General features: G+C 36.1%; 2 protein-coding genes across 2 annotated transcripts; both read left to right on the top strand.

Moving 5' to 3' along the window:
- Positions 1 to 243: 243 nt before the first annotated feature.
- On the top strand, positions 244 to 1,170 carry LOC311174642 (olfactory receptor 1A1-like; the record flags this gene model as incomplete). Its single annotated transcript, XM_084239228.1, has 1 exon — positions 244 to 1,170. One exon carries the CDS (start codon positions 244 to 246, stop codon positions 1,168 to 1,170), a length of 927 nt encoding a protein of 308 aa, XP_084095354.1.
- A 10,193-nt stretch (positions 1,171 to 11,363) lies between these two features.
- On the top strand, positions 11,364 to 12,296 carry LOC311174638 (olfactory receptor 1A1; the record flags this gene model as incomplete). Its single annotated transcript, XM_084239224.1, has 1 exon — positions 11,364 to 12,296. The coding sequence occupies one exon, from the start codon at positions 11,364 to 11,366 to the stop codon at positions 12,294 to 12,296; it is 933 nt and encodes a 310-aa protein (XP_084095350.1).
- Between the last annotated feature and the right edge of the window lie 2,900 nt (positions 12,297 to 15,196).

Below are 15,196 nucleotides of genomic sequence, written 5' to 3'. Positions count from 1 at the left end.
TGCACGACAATGCTGCACAGGGAAAAGAGCACATCATCTTCACACTGTTCACTTGTTAGACTAAGTCTAAGCTATCTGAAAATTATCCAACTGATGAACATGTTTTTTCTCCTATATATTGGCCACTTCTGGATTTAAGTATACCCACACATAGAGACAGGTAACCAAATGTGAATAAATAAGGTAGTAATTACAGTAACTTCACTAATAATTCTGGGTTCCTCTGTTTTTAATAAAGGAGCCATGCAGGAAGAAAACCAGTCCTCTACTCTGGACTTCATCCTCCTGGGAGTAAGCAGTGAACAGGAACAAGAAAAAATCTTCTTCATCCTCTTCCTGTTCATTTACCCCATCACATTTATTGGAAACCTGCTCATTATCTTGGCTATCCATTCTGACGCTCGCCTTCACAGTCCCATGTATTTTCTCCTTGCCAACCTTTCATTTATTGACATCTTCTCTTCTGTTACTATTCCTAAGACACTAGCCAACTATATCTTGCACAGCAAAGCCATCTCCTTTGGTGGATGTCTAACACAGATGTATTTCATGATTTCCATGGCTAACACAGATAGTTACATCTTGGCAGCTATGGCATATGATCGTGCTGTGGCCATCAGCCGCCCACTTCATTACACAACAATTATGAGTCCAAGGTCTTGTGTCCTGCTAGTTGTTGGTTCTTGGGTGATTGCCAATTCCAATGCTCTCATGCACACTGTGCTCACATCTAGGCTGTCTTTCTGTGAAAACCGGGAAGTAGCAAACTTCTACTGTGACATTGTGCCTTTGCTCCAGTTGTCCTGTTCTGATATCCAACTTAATGTGAAGATGATGTACCTAGGGGTTAGTATATTCTCTGTGCCATTAATATGTATCACCATTTCCTATATTCGGGTCTTTTACACAGTCTTAAAAGTTCCATCCACAAAGGGTGTGCGCAAAGCTTTCTCCACCTGTGGTTCCCACCTCACAGTTGTTTCTCTGTATTATGGGACAATCATGGGCATGTATTTCCGCCCTCTGACAAGTTATACCCTAAAGGATGCTGTGATGTCGGTGATGTACATGATAGTGACCCCAATGTTAAATCCTTTCATCTATAGTCTGAGAAATAAGGATATGAAGGTTGCACTTAGGAAATTGTTCAGCAAGAAAATCTCCCTATAACCATGTAAGTTCATAGATTTGTGACTGCTGTCATCATTTAGGATGCATTTGGAAATTCATCTCCAATGTCAACCCTCTCCAAGAAGTAGCCTTTGATCTTTTGAGTTAAAAATTACTCTTCTCAGAAATCCTGTAATAATTTGTGAAACACGTTGCAGAATTTATCACCTCATACACATGTCTACTCCTTTTGGCAAAGTTGCAGCACAAAATATTGGATGCATGTTAGGGTACCGACTATCAGAGTAAAGTTGAGAAAAATGAAGCTCAGCCTCAACATCTACATGTTAAGAATAATATCTTCCCTGCCACGGTCATAAGATGTGATATTTCATGTTTTGAAAGTTATTATTCACTATTCAAATATCAATTTTATGGACTGTTAAATTTAATACCACCTACTATGCTTATAACCCTTTTAAGTAAGATGCTTCTTAGTATATCACGGTTTACAGTCTTGCTCATATATAATGCCTCCAAGAATATTGATGGAAAGTGGTATATAAAAATATTAATCTATGAAATATAATGTTAAGTGCCCATCCAATATATACCTTGTGTATCCACTAGAATTTATTTAGGAAACAGAAACCACATCAGGTATGCTTAAACGTAGAAGATAATACAAGGAATTAAATATATAACTGTGTAATGAAAAAAAAATAGGTGTTCAGGTATCTGAAGGGAGCTGTCAAGTAACTCTGGCACATGGTCATTACCAAATTTTGTTCCTGGAGAGTCTGAGTCCTCAATGGCATTGCCTCTTTTTATTGTTGTTGCTACCACAGTTTTTACTAATCTTTGCTATTGGAAGAGGAAATACCAGTTTCACCCCATACATAGTTTTAGTCTTCCTTGCCCTCCATTGTGCATCAGCAACACAATGTCCCTAATAATCCGAATCTATCCCTCTAATGAGTAGAGAATTTCTTTCCTGTGCATGGCCCACAGAGACATGCTACAATTTGGTTGCATCTTAGCAACATAATATCAATTATAAAAATGTAAATCCCAAAAGATTATTTGTGCCCTTGTTATAAGGTAATACACAACAAAAACAACATAAATGACATTTCTCAGAAATGCACAAAGATGTAATAAAAGTGCATCAAAATAAAAGAGACAAAAATGAGCATAAGATTAAGGATAATGAGGAATTTAATATGGAAGTTAAGGGAATGGAAGTGAGGTAGGATATAGTTAGAAAAAAAGGATATTACTAAAACCCTAATTTTTAGATCAGGAGGGGGTCAATATGTGCTCATGATATTGCATAGATAGATGATAGATAGATAGATAGATAGATAGATAGATAGATAGATGATAGATAGATAGATAGATAGAGTAAAAGCTCTGCATGATGCAATGGTGAGCATTTGCTTGAATCAAAGATTGGATACAAGGAGGAAAGGGTAATAGTGAGAGCAGTTTAATTAGGCAGTCCTTTCAGCATTCTCGAGAAGAAACAAGATGCTAGGTAAAGTATCTAGATATAAATGCTATATGGAAATAGTAGAATGTATATAATTTTTGATAATAACAAGGTAATGTCTGTGTTTTAGGTTGATCTACAAAAGAAAAAGATTACTTTAGTCAAAATTGTAAATAAGTGTAAGGAAATTACAGTAATTAAGTTGTAAATAAATTATAATCAATTAATTATATAAAGAATAAAAATTAGAGCAAGATAGCAGAGTTGAAAACCCCAACTCCCTTTCCCTATTATAAACACATTAGCTCAGCAACACTTGATGGACAAATTCCCTTTGTGAGAAATACTGAAATGAATTGTTGCCCAGTAAAAACAAAACCATATTGGCAAAGGTAGTAGGAGACGCAGGATACTCTCTCACTATGCCATACAATTAGGAAGAAACCCTATCACTCCATTTTTTACTAAGGGTGGAAAGCAATTTATTCATAAAACAAGCACCCAACTTTTCCAAGAGAGTTCATCAGAGCACTGACTTATTTCTTGTGAATCTTGGTGCTCTTATGGGGCTGGCACATTCTAGTCACCTAGGAAAGAATACAGAAGGCAGCTTGAGCTTGTGGATACTAATAGATCTTTCTCCTGATGAGGCAAGTGAATGAAAATCAGAGTTATTATCTCCCCCCAGGTAAGAAACAGTTGATCCATGTGTGGTATGCCCCAATTTCTCTGGGATTTCCCAAATAACTTGAATATATCTTGTCAATCCTCAAGCTCAGATGTATCTGTTACATACAGATACATTGGGAGTTGTGCCGGGGACCAGCCTCCGGCAAAATGTCATGTCAGGGTTCCTGAAAGGATGAGAACAAGGCCTCCTGCAGCAGAGCTGCTTGGGAGAAAACACAGAGTGGTTTGCATGGGTAGATGCCATTGATCCCCCCACATGCTCACCACAGAATGGTGGAAAAAATATTCTTAGCTCTCTGCCTCCCACTGGGGAGAGAAACACTTGGCCCTTGGCCTCAATGGCCCAACTTCTCTAAGGGCACCCAAACAACTGGTATCTGTCCCACCAGCATTGGAAGTCTGATGAGTCCAGAGGCAGTCTAACTTCCTAAAGGGGAGAGTACACAGAAGTTTGGACTGGGAGATACCATAGTTCTTCCTCCTGGATTAGCACTGAGTGAGTGTATAAAAAACACAGAAGATTACCTCTTCCTGATAAAGAAAACAGTTGGCAGAGTCCCACAGATCGTTGGATAGGTTCACTGGTGAGGGTTTTCTCCCATCTGAGATTGGTCTGTGAAGATGGGAAGAGGTACTTCACCTACCTTGCTAATGTGCAAATACCAAAAGATAAAGTCAAGGAAAATGAATCAGGCAAAGATTTTCCAAACAAAAACCAAGGGAACTCACAGAAACCAATCCTATTGAAATAAAGTTATGATTTAACTAATAGAGAAACTAAATAACTAGCATAAATGCTCACTGAGAAAGCATAGGATAATGTGTAAATAAAGTGAGTGTTTAAACAGAGACAGTAAATATTAAAAAGTGCCAAAGAGAAATCTTGAAGTTAAAGAACACAATCACTAAACCAAATAATACACTAGAGGTTCAAAGCAGACTAGATCCTAGATCAAGCATTCAAAGAATACAAACATTTAAGAACAGGTCATTGGAAATAATTCAGTAAAAGCAGCAAAATTGTTTTAAAGAATGATAAAAGTGAAAAAAGCTTAAGAGACTTTGAGATGCAATTGAGCAGAAAATATGCATTGCATTATGGGAGTCCCAGAATGAGAAGAGTAAGATAAATGATCAGAAAGATTATTTTAAGAAATAATGCCTGAAAACTTCTGAAACCTGGGAAGGAAACATACATTGAGATTCAAGAAGCCAAAAAAAAAAATCCATACTGAAATTATAATTAAGTCATCAAAAGTCAAAAACAAAGGGAAAATATTGAAAGCAAGGGAAAAGGAAGTTGTCACATACAAGAGAACCAACTTAAAACTACAGAAGGATTTTGAGTAAATCATTTAATAATAATATGAAAGTTAAGATAATTTGTATTCCAATAACTATTATTAAATATATGTTGGAGTTAAGGTAGAGTTAAGGTGGTTAAATATATGTTAAGGAGTTAAGGTCAACTATACAACACGGTAGTATAGTTGACTGGAGTCAAGGCTCTCCCTTAATTATAACTAGAAATCAACTATTATCTACACATAAATCTCACCAGCTCATCACCTTCATCACTGGGTTGGCCCACACAGTATTTTTCCCTGAGTTGGAGGCTTGGTCATTCCCTAAAGTGCTGGAACAGGGAGAAGGGAGGGGAGCTGTGGCCTTGGCAGTGGTCACTCCTAATGAGGAGTAACTGGGGGAAGGCATACATTCTGGTGTACCCAGGCTGGCACAGGTGGGCTCCATGGTAAGTGTGAAGTACAATGCTGCTTTATGATTGAGCCCTGGACAGAAATTTTTTGGTTTGATGTAGTCCATTTGTTTTGTATTTTCTGCTTCTCTTGCTGTTGATAAAGAGTTCACAAAAACATCACTAAGGTCAGTGTCAAATGCTTATCATTATGTTATCTTCTATGTTTGGTTTCAGGTCTTACATTCAAGTCTTTTGTCCATTGTTAATTAATTGTCATATATGGCGTAAGAGAGTGGTCTAGTTTCACTCTTTTGCATGTGACTATGAGAACAATTACTCTTGAGAGTCACTGTGTCCCCTCAGGGCACAACAGAAGGATTGTAATGAATTTTAACAATTACTTTGACAATGGCCAAAATGAAGACCCAAGAGATTCATGTTTCTGGAGACTTTATAACCTGGTGAATAATTCACAGTTTTCTCTGTGCTATGACCCACCCTGCTTCTTTGAGCAGGAAACTAGAGTCCTCTCTTCAGCCTCCATCTCCTCCATTGCTCCTTCTATCCTTTCTGATCCAGGATTGGGAAATTAGTCCCCTCCTTGCAAACCATCCCAGCCTTGCCTCAGGAACAGAGACCCCAGACTCCAGGCTGCTTTCCCAACCCCAAAACAAATGCTAATGGGTGCTAGGCCAGTGGCTATAAACTTCCCATTTGCGGAGGAAGAGTGAAGGCCACATGACTAGGACCCTTTATGACACCTGAGTTAACTCCCCGGGTACAATTGTGGATGTTGGAGAGTGAGGTATCAAGGAATATATAGCCAGAAACCACACAAAACCCCAAGAGGTAAGTGGAATTATATGTCATTTTATCAGATGAAAAAAAAAGGTGAATTGTTATCACTTAAAGTCAATCACAGAGGTAGTGGCAAAAGTGAAATTCAAACTTGGCCTGAAGACTGTGAAAGAGAAAAATACTCTCCTTTTTAATAATGGCTATCCTTGGGCCTTTATGCAGGAAAACAGTGAGGAAGAAGCAGTTTTGATTTTGTTCTGAGTTTGCCACCTCTGATTGTGTGTGTGTGTGCGCGCACACACACACACATGCATATGCACTCACAGAAGCCTATTATCTTAGGAACTACAACTCTCGGTACTCCCACATTGAACAGTGCATAGAAACAAGACCCATCAGAAAATTACATTATTTCACTGTCAAAGCACTGGTAAGTCATAGCACTTGGAGAACATTTTTTTGACCTTTTCTGCTACCCCTTATACTAAGGGGAAGCACTGGCCGCCTTCTGCTCCCCTCTGCATCACACTCATGTAACAGATATCTCAAAGTACAAACACTATCCAGGAAAATAAATTTTGGTGGCTTAACATTGCCTGGAACTCTGGCTTAAGTTAATTCCAATGAACCCAAGATTCTACTCTGCCTCTACCTGGATCCTCTGCCTACACCCAGGATCCTTTCTTTGGGGCCATATGGTTCTTTTACTTCTCTCTCCAAGGCATCAATAAAACCCACCTCTCTCCTTGACGTCTAACATTGCAAATCCTGAAGTCTCTGCACTTGAAAATTTCTCTAGCTCCCACTGTCTTTAGATCCTGCATTGATTATGCTAACCTCTTATCCTTTATTTTTCTTCCATCCTTTGACTCTTATCCCCTTGTGATTGTCCATGCAACAGATTGTTATTTAAAATGTTGCCTTATTCATCAGTCATTTTATATGCTCAAATGCCTGTGTTTGCATTAAACAAATGGTTATATAACTGCATCAGAAAGGGTCATGCAATCCTATATTAATTTTTAATGTGCAATGACTAAAGTGCTTTGATCTTATGTTGACTCAAAGTTCTCGACAAATAACCAAAACTTCTCTTCGAGACTGATCTCATTTTTATGTGATTTCTGCATTGTCCCCTGACTACCCAAGATGAAGGGAGTGAAAGTGTAGACTGTTTTAAGACAGAAATTTGGGGAGGATGCATGACCCCATGTAGCATGCTGTTGAGAGATCAAAGTGCCAGAGCTGAGCCTATGATTTTATTAAAATATCATAACAACAAAGAGAATAAAATAATAAAACATTATCCTCTAGACTTACAAATATGTGCCCCATGTTTTTTTTTTTAAAGTATCATAGGTACTTGAATTTCCTTTGTTCCCATCAAATCTTAATTTTCCCTTTTAGATCAGAAATAACCAATTTTCTAGATGTGGTATTCAGTATTTATAGTTTTACTACATACATATGTATTATTTTATGAATTAAAACATGCATATATTGTGTGATACAGGATATATCTTCCATTAATTTGCTTTCTTCTGTCACATTATGTTTTATATTTGTTTGTGTGAATTCATTCACTTTTACTGTGTGCTGAATTCATTAAGAAAATGGTAAAATTTACTTATTATTCCTCCATGAGTAGGCCATTTCTAAGTTTTCTATATGATAATATACATCCTTGTGGATGTCTTCATAGCACACATGCTAAAGTTTCTCTAAATTCTAACATACAAATAGAATTGCTGGATCAGAGGTGGTATGAATTCAATTGTCCTAGAGACAGGCTAATTGTTCTTCAAATAATACTAATCTTTACCACTTCTTCCCAACATTTAAATTGTGAGACTTTTATATTTTTATATGCTCCAAGATAAGGGATATTAAATTAAATTTTGTTTTAATTTGAACATCTTTTGTTTATAGCCACACCAGTTATTCAATGACTTGCCTATTCTAGCATTTTGCTCATTATTTCCCACTCTAGTTTTGGTCCTTTTATTATCAATTGTAGGACTCTCATATGTTCTGAATTCTGATCCTTTATGGATCACGTATGTAGCAGAAACCTCTTTGTACTTGACTCCATGACTTGTCTCTCCCCTTCCTTTCTATTGTCTTTTTCATACCAATGTTTTAAATGTAAAGTAGCCAAGGTTTAATACATTGTTCTTATCTTTTGCTTTTTATTTTTTTGCATTTTTTCATTTTTTTATATATTTCTTACATCATTTTTCATTTTTGCACAATGTATACATTTTCATCTTGGTTATATTCCCCATACAATTGTATCTTTTGCTTTTTAAAAACCCTCATTTATGAATCCAATTCCTTCTCTGATATCATAAACATATTTTCCTCTACATTTTTTCCAGCTTCATTGAGCTATAATGGGAACGCAATGTGTAACTTTAAGGTGTACAACATGTTGATTAATATGCTTACATACATCTCTAAATTTCTTGAAGTTTTTCTTTTCACAATCTTCTAGGGATTATTTTTTGAATTATTATTCATATATGGGTATCCCACTGCTACAAAATTATTTAATAGTCATTTCCCTGCCAATTTCTAAAGCAATTTATGTTATATACCAACTTCTGATAAATGTGTGATCTGTGTCTAGATTCTCTATTCTGTTAATATAGGTCTATTTTTCATTCCCTGTACTAGTGCTATGCCACTGTTTCATTACCGTAATAAACATTTTGATACATAAAGGAGTAATCCCTTTCTCCTATTCTCTATCCTCATATTATCTATCTCTTTAATAGCTCCTACTCTCCTGCAGGTTTAAATGAAACCTGTGATGTTTTTGAGAGTGCATCAAATTCATAGATTAATTCAAGGAGAACTGACATTGTTACCACATTGATCTTGCCCTTAACCTTGCTTATCTTTTCATTTATTTTATATTCTTTTTCAGTCCTTCAGTAAGCTTTGATATTTTTAAACCATTTGGACCTGTTTTGTTAGGATTATTTCTGTTAATATAATTAGTAGTTTATTTTACTATTTTACGTGAGTCTTTCTAAATTATATTTTCTAATTTATTTAAGTCTAAGAACAATGCTGACTGTTTTCAAAAGTGGTTTATATCAAACAAACTTACTGATATCCTTCGAGATTCCCTGGGAATTCATGATTGAGCTAAAAATTCCCTTGGGTTTTTCTTTGTACACAATCACATTTTTCATGAATGCCACCCTTTTGTTTTATCCATCACACTCTAATGTGACCAAAAACATTAGTGTCTACTTCACAAATAGGGCAACAAATGCTTATGCAGAAAACTCAGATTAGTTCTTTTCATGAAGATTTGTTACACATTTCCAGTACAAAAAGACCCCTACCTTTAGGTTGTTGTCAGAAAGCCCAAGGGGCCAAAACAGCATCAACTATAGCTTACAACTCTTACTCTGCATTTTCTTTCTATTATCTATACCTAGGTCTTCCCAGTTCTTTTAGGTTTGCTTATGTCCATTTTTTATTCATTTTTAAATTGATTGAGAATTTATTTGTGTTTTAACTGGAATGAGAACTGTTGATATTAACCTAGTTCTCCAAGTTGCAAAGAACCACACCTCTAAAATATTATACTTCCACATCATATAAACTAACCAACCATAGTCTCAGCCCTTTAGTTTTGTCAAACCCCCTCAACCCTGAGATATTGTGATTTTGTGTGACAGGAATAGGCATTTCAAGAGAGAAAAACAAATTCCTTTAGGTACAGAGACTAAAAAGCGTATCATATTTGAGGGAAATATAATTAAAACTGCATCCCCTGTGCCTAGCATATCATTCACATATACCAGAGGAGACACTGAGAATTGAGAATTGAATCAATTATAGATTGATACAATCATTAGGTAGTCTCTTCTTTGGAAAAAATCAGTGAATTATTTAGCTTATTCTGAACTGTAGTACAAACATGACAAAATGTGTAATGGTTTAAAGAAAATAAAACTTTCTCTTCTATGAAACAGTCCTAGTTTAGTGGTGGGTGGCCCTGCTAGATGTAGAAAACTAGGGACACAGGCTCATTCTACCACATGATTCTACCATCCCATTAAGACCCTATTGCCTCAGCAAGAGGAAAAAGAGTGTGAAGGTGCCCCCAAACTAAAACACATGGATGGGTTGACTAGAAGAACTAAGTCACATAATCATATTTCAGTGGAAGGGAGCCTGGGGAACAGAGTCTATTCTTATGCACTAGAAAAATAGTACAAAGTGGGTTTGGATGAGCAGCTAGTACTCTGCCATAATTAGTATGCTTCAGAGTATGAGTGGATCAAAGAGTTAGTTCTATATTTCAGTTAGAAGATGATGATGATCTAAGCAACTGTTCTGAAATAATAGAACAAAAAAGGTGAATTATGTAATAATTATTTTAAATGAAGAATCAACACAATCAGATGTAGAAATGAAAGATAAATGGAATGAATATGCCTATGTAGATCCCACAAGTGGGGAATCAAGAAATAAACCTTGAATTAATTCAATAAATATTGAATACAAACTTACTGGTTCATGCAATAAATATTATTCCACAGTGATTCCTCTGAGTGATGATAAAAATAAATAATATATGGTTTTACTCCTCAAGACAAGCTTGTATGCGTAGAGTATGGAGTAAATAGATAAACATGTTGGCAGTTTGGCTAAATGTATAAATATGAGAAACAGAAGTCAAACTTTAAGATAGAAACTTGAGAGTTTTCTAAGCAGAAGTTCAAGGAACTATGTAATTGAATGAGTCACCAAAAGAAATAATAAAGGGAAGAGAAGACTGGAGAAAAAAACTTTGTGATTACCTATATTAGAGAGCATTCTAAAGAGATAAAGCCTATCCAAGGTGTGGTGAAAGTCTTCTTTGGAGATAGGAGATTTGGGGAGAAAATCTAGTAGACTTATATTTGTTTGTATCTAAACCCAGTGGTCCTTGTGATTTACAGTCTTCCAGTGTCAGTGTAGACACCTATTACTTCCTGGGCTCCGGGATCAACATGAGTTCAGTCTTTGGAACAATCCCTAATTCCCTGGCTAGTCTTTGCACTAATGCAGCATTTGCATGGGATTATTTTTCTAGCCTACTAATTGTTGCCATTTTCTTATTATGTGTAGTAGAATTAGCATATGATTCTGGTTTCTACATTAAATTATAAGGTTTCTGAGAGCAAATACTATGTCATACATATAGAATAAAATAATTAATTGGGTTTTACACATTTGTGATTTTTCCATGGGCCTAATAAATCACCTAGCATATACAATATAAAAAAAAAAGCATTTTCAATTGGCTAAATCCTAGATGTGTGATGATGATGTTGGAATATGGAACAATGGGCACCTTGGATTCACAGATTGCTCACATTTTAGACTTGAGTGTCCAGGAATAACTGTCATTTAGGGGCAATGTTCAACAAGGATTTCTCAAGATTTAATAAACTCAGTTTTAGAGATGGCTGATCACTTCAGTCAAAACTAGTGGATAAAGAACATCACTACACAAAGTAAATTCACTAATTATTCTGGATTCCTCTTCCCTTTCTCAATAAAGGAACCATGCAGGAAGTAAACCAGTCCACTAGCCTGGGCTTCATCCTCCTGGGAGTGACAGGTCAGCAGGAACAGGAAGAAATCTTCTTCATCCTCTTCCTGTTCATTTACCCCATCACATTGATTGGAAACCTGCTCATCATCTTGGCTATTCGCTCTGACATTCGCCTTCACAACCCCATGTACTTTTTCCTTGCCAACCTCTCCTTTGTTGACATCTTCTTCTCCTCTGTAACTATCCCTAAGATGTTGATCAACCATATCTTGGGCAGCAAAGCCATCTCCTTTGGTGGATGCCTAACACAGATGTATTTCATGATTTCCTTGGGTAACACAGATAGTTATATCTTGGCAGCTATGGCATATGATCGTGCTGTGGCCATCAGCCGCCCACTTCATTACACAACAATTATGAGCCCAAAGTCATGCATCCTGCTAGTTGTTGGTTCTTGGGTCATTGCCAATTCCAATGCTCTCCCACACACTCTGCTCACAGCTAGACTGTCTTTCTGTAGAAACCGGGAAGTGGCCAACTTCTACTGTGACATTACCCCTTTGCTCAAGTTGTCCTGTTCTGATATCCAATTTAATGTGAAGATGATGTACCTAGGGGTTGGTGTTTTCTCTGTGCCATTAATATGCATCACCATTTCCTATATTCGAGTCTTTTCCACAGTCTTAAAGGTTCCATCCACCAAAGGTGTGCTCAAAGCTTTCTCCACCTGTGGTTCCCACCTCACAGTTGTTTCTCTGTATTATGGGACAGTCATGGGCATGTATTTCCGCCCGCTGACGAGTTATAGCCTAAAGGATGCTGTGATAACTGTGATGTACATGGCAGTGACCCCAATGTTAAATCCTTTCATCTACAGTCTGAGAAATCGAGACATGAAGGCTGCCCTGGGGAAGTTGTTCAGCAAGAGAATCTCCTCACAATAAATATGAGCTTATATGGAGACTGCAGTCACCAATTAGGATGTACTTGGAAATTCATCTCCAATGTAAACCCTCTCCAAGATGCCACTTTTGATCTTTCTAGCTGGAAATTCCTCATCAAAGATCTTATAATAATTTGATACAATTAGTGGAAATTCATTTTGTACCCATTATTATCTTTTGGCAGAATGGCAGCTCAGGAATATTGAGTTTATGTTTCAACTAAGTTATGATTCAAAATATAGCTGAGAAGGGTGAAATTCAGCTTCTACATTTACATGTTAGGAATAATAATATCTTCCCCCTACACTGTCATAAAGTGTGAGGATCACAATAGTTCATAATTAATAAATCATTCAAATGTCAATTTTATTCAACTATAATTTCAATACTATGCTTGCAATCCTCTGAAGCTAGGTACTGTCTTAACACAACACTACTTTTCACAGTTTTGGTCTATAAAATTTATCTAATAATTTTTGGTGGAAAGTGGGATGAACAAATGAAATTATCTAAGTTGTAATATCATGATGATCAGACATAATCAGATTCTAGTCTGATTATTTACCCTCTATTAAATCTTTAAAGAAAATGCTCTGGGTAGATATTTTGTTCTTACTATATTGTTGATTAAAATAAACTGTTTCTCAAAAACATAAGATCCTTCCTAATATCTTACTAAAATGACATTCATTTTTAGTTATTGCATTTAAAGTTAATTATTACAATTTAATTAATATAATAAAGTGCTGAACTAATTAGTTTAAATATGAAATAAAACTATGGTGACAAAACCTTTGAGTGCCAAATAATAAGTAAAGAAAAGAGAGCAGTATTAAAAATATGACCATGTTTCTCCAGCATGGTCCAGGGAAGATGAAACATTAATTCTGGATCCAGTCATGAGGGTCATTAAATACCCAATAAGGAATACCACCAGCTATTATTTGATTCTGTTTATGAGAAAATTGTGACTTTTTTCATAATATTAATATATAAATGATTATCTTTAAGTATCATGTCTCCACACAAGATAATGTTTTGAAAGGTGAATGGAGTGTATTTACAAGAATGTACAAGTTATTTTACTATCTACCATTTTTAACTACTGGTAAAAATGTAAAAGTACTACCTTCTATAGATAATTCACATTGTCAAGAACCTTTCCATGGATGTTGGAAGATGACATTATTGTTCTTTTAACACTTTCTGTGTCTTTCTAAAACCACAGATGAGAAGTATAGCAATTATCATAATACAGGATTAATTTTCCTATTACAGGTAAACTTAAGACCAAATGGCCAAAGACATTTCAAATATTTTCCACAGTGAATTATGAAGTGGCAAAGGGATAGGATAAAAGAGCAACTGAGGAGGTACACACTTAGGAGAAATATACTGATACACCAATTAACTGCCTCATCAATCTCACTCTGTATCTCTGTAAAAATTTAGACAAAGCTGACTTCTCCTACCATATTTCCTATAATTATCATAAGAATCTGTGTACATTTATAACTTCAAATAAATATGAAAATCATTGCATTTTTATGTCATTGTCTTAGCCATCTTTCATTAATTCTGTCAAAGACGCTATCATGCAGTAATAATTAATTAATAATTATTTATTTATTTATTAATACTATAATTAACCAAGTCTAGAAAAGATTTATCTATCTACTGTGATAGGGTTCATCATGTCAGTGAGGGTCCTTTCAGGAAACAGAAGTCACATCTGGTATTTTTAAAAACAAGTCTAAATACAGGGATTTAGATATATAGGTGTGTTCTGGAAGAGACTGAAGGAGAAAAAACAGAGATGTCCAGGTAACCTAGAGATTATTAACTGCTGGACCAAACTACTTCTCTTAATATTAGGGAGACAAAAGGGAAAACTGGTGATACTAGAGCCTAAGAACTCAGAAGTCAGATGACATATCTGATACTCAACTCTTGGAAAGGAGCTACTAAATATATCTCATTCAGTCCTCACTTTCTGAGGTGACCCAAACTTTCATTCCTAAGGGGTCTAAGTCTGCAGTACTACCGCCTCTTTTTTTTTTTTTCAGTCACTATTAACCTGTTATTGGGCATGGAAATACAAAACATGCCCCAGACAAACCATAGTTGTAGACAGGGTGTTTCTTGCCCACCATTGTGCAGCAAAAATGTCTTTAGTGATGGGGTGTCACCACAATCAGTAGAGAAATGCTTTTCTTTCCTGAATGGCCCAAAGAGACATGCTATAATTTAGTTGAATTTTAGCAATATAATAGTAATTTTTAAAAATGTAAATACTGGGCATTCCTGGTATTGCAAGGGGTTAAGATGCAACCTATGAAACTATCCACAGCCACTCCGGCGGGAGTTCAATCCCCAGCCAGGGAGCTACCCACATGGCACAGCACATCTCTCCTGACTTGCCCACTTCTCTCCTCAGCAGTGTATTTCAGTCGATCTGCCTATTCTGTTCCCTACTCTGTCTCTGGTGAATCCTCTCACCCTCCCCACAACATCTCTGGCCTGTACCCCAGTTCTTGAATGCATAAATAAATAAATCTTTTAAAACATGGATGGCGCTGGAAGGGATCATGCTCAGCGAAATAAGCCAAAAAGAAAAAGAAAAATACCGGATGGTCTCACTCATAGCAGGAATCTAGAAAACTTAAATAAGGGACCAGGAAAATGAATAACTATAAGAAAGTGAAAATCAAAATCAACAAAAAACTATGAACCAGAGACACTTTTAGGGGGGCGGGGGCGGGAGGGGAGGGATTGGGGTCAGAATGGGGGGCTGCAATTGTATGGGGAATATAACAATAAAATTTATAAAAAAAAAAAAAGTTAATACCAAAATATTCTTATTGATATTCTTATATAATAATAATCATTTATAGCAACCA

Source organism: Talpa europaea (genome assembly GCF_964194135.1).
Source record: "Talpa europaea genome assembly, chromosome: 7".
Lineage (NCBI taxonomy): Eukaryota > Metazoa > Chordata > Mammalia > Eulipotyphla > Talpidae > Talpa > Talpa europaea.
Note: the sequence above shows the minus strand (reverse complement) of the source record. Positions and strands in the feature narration are given on the sequence as shown.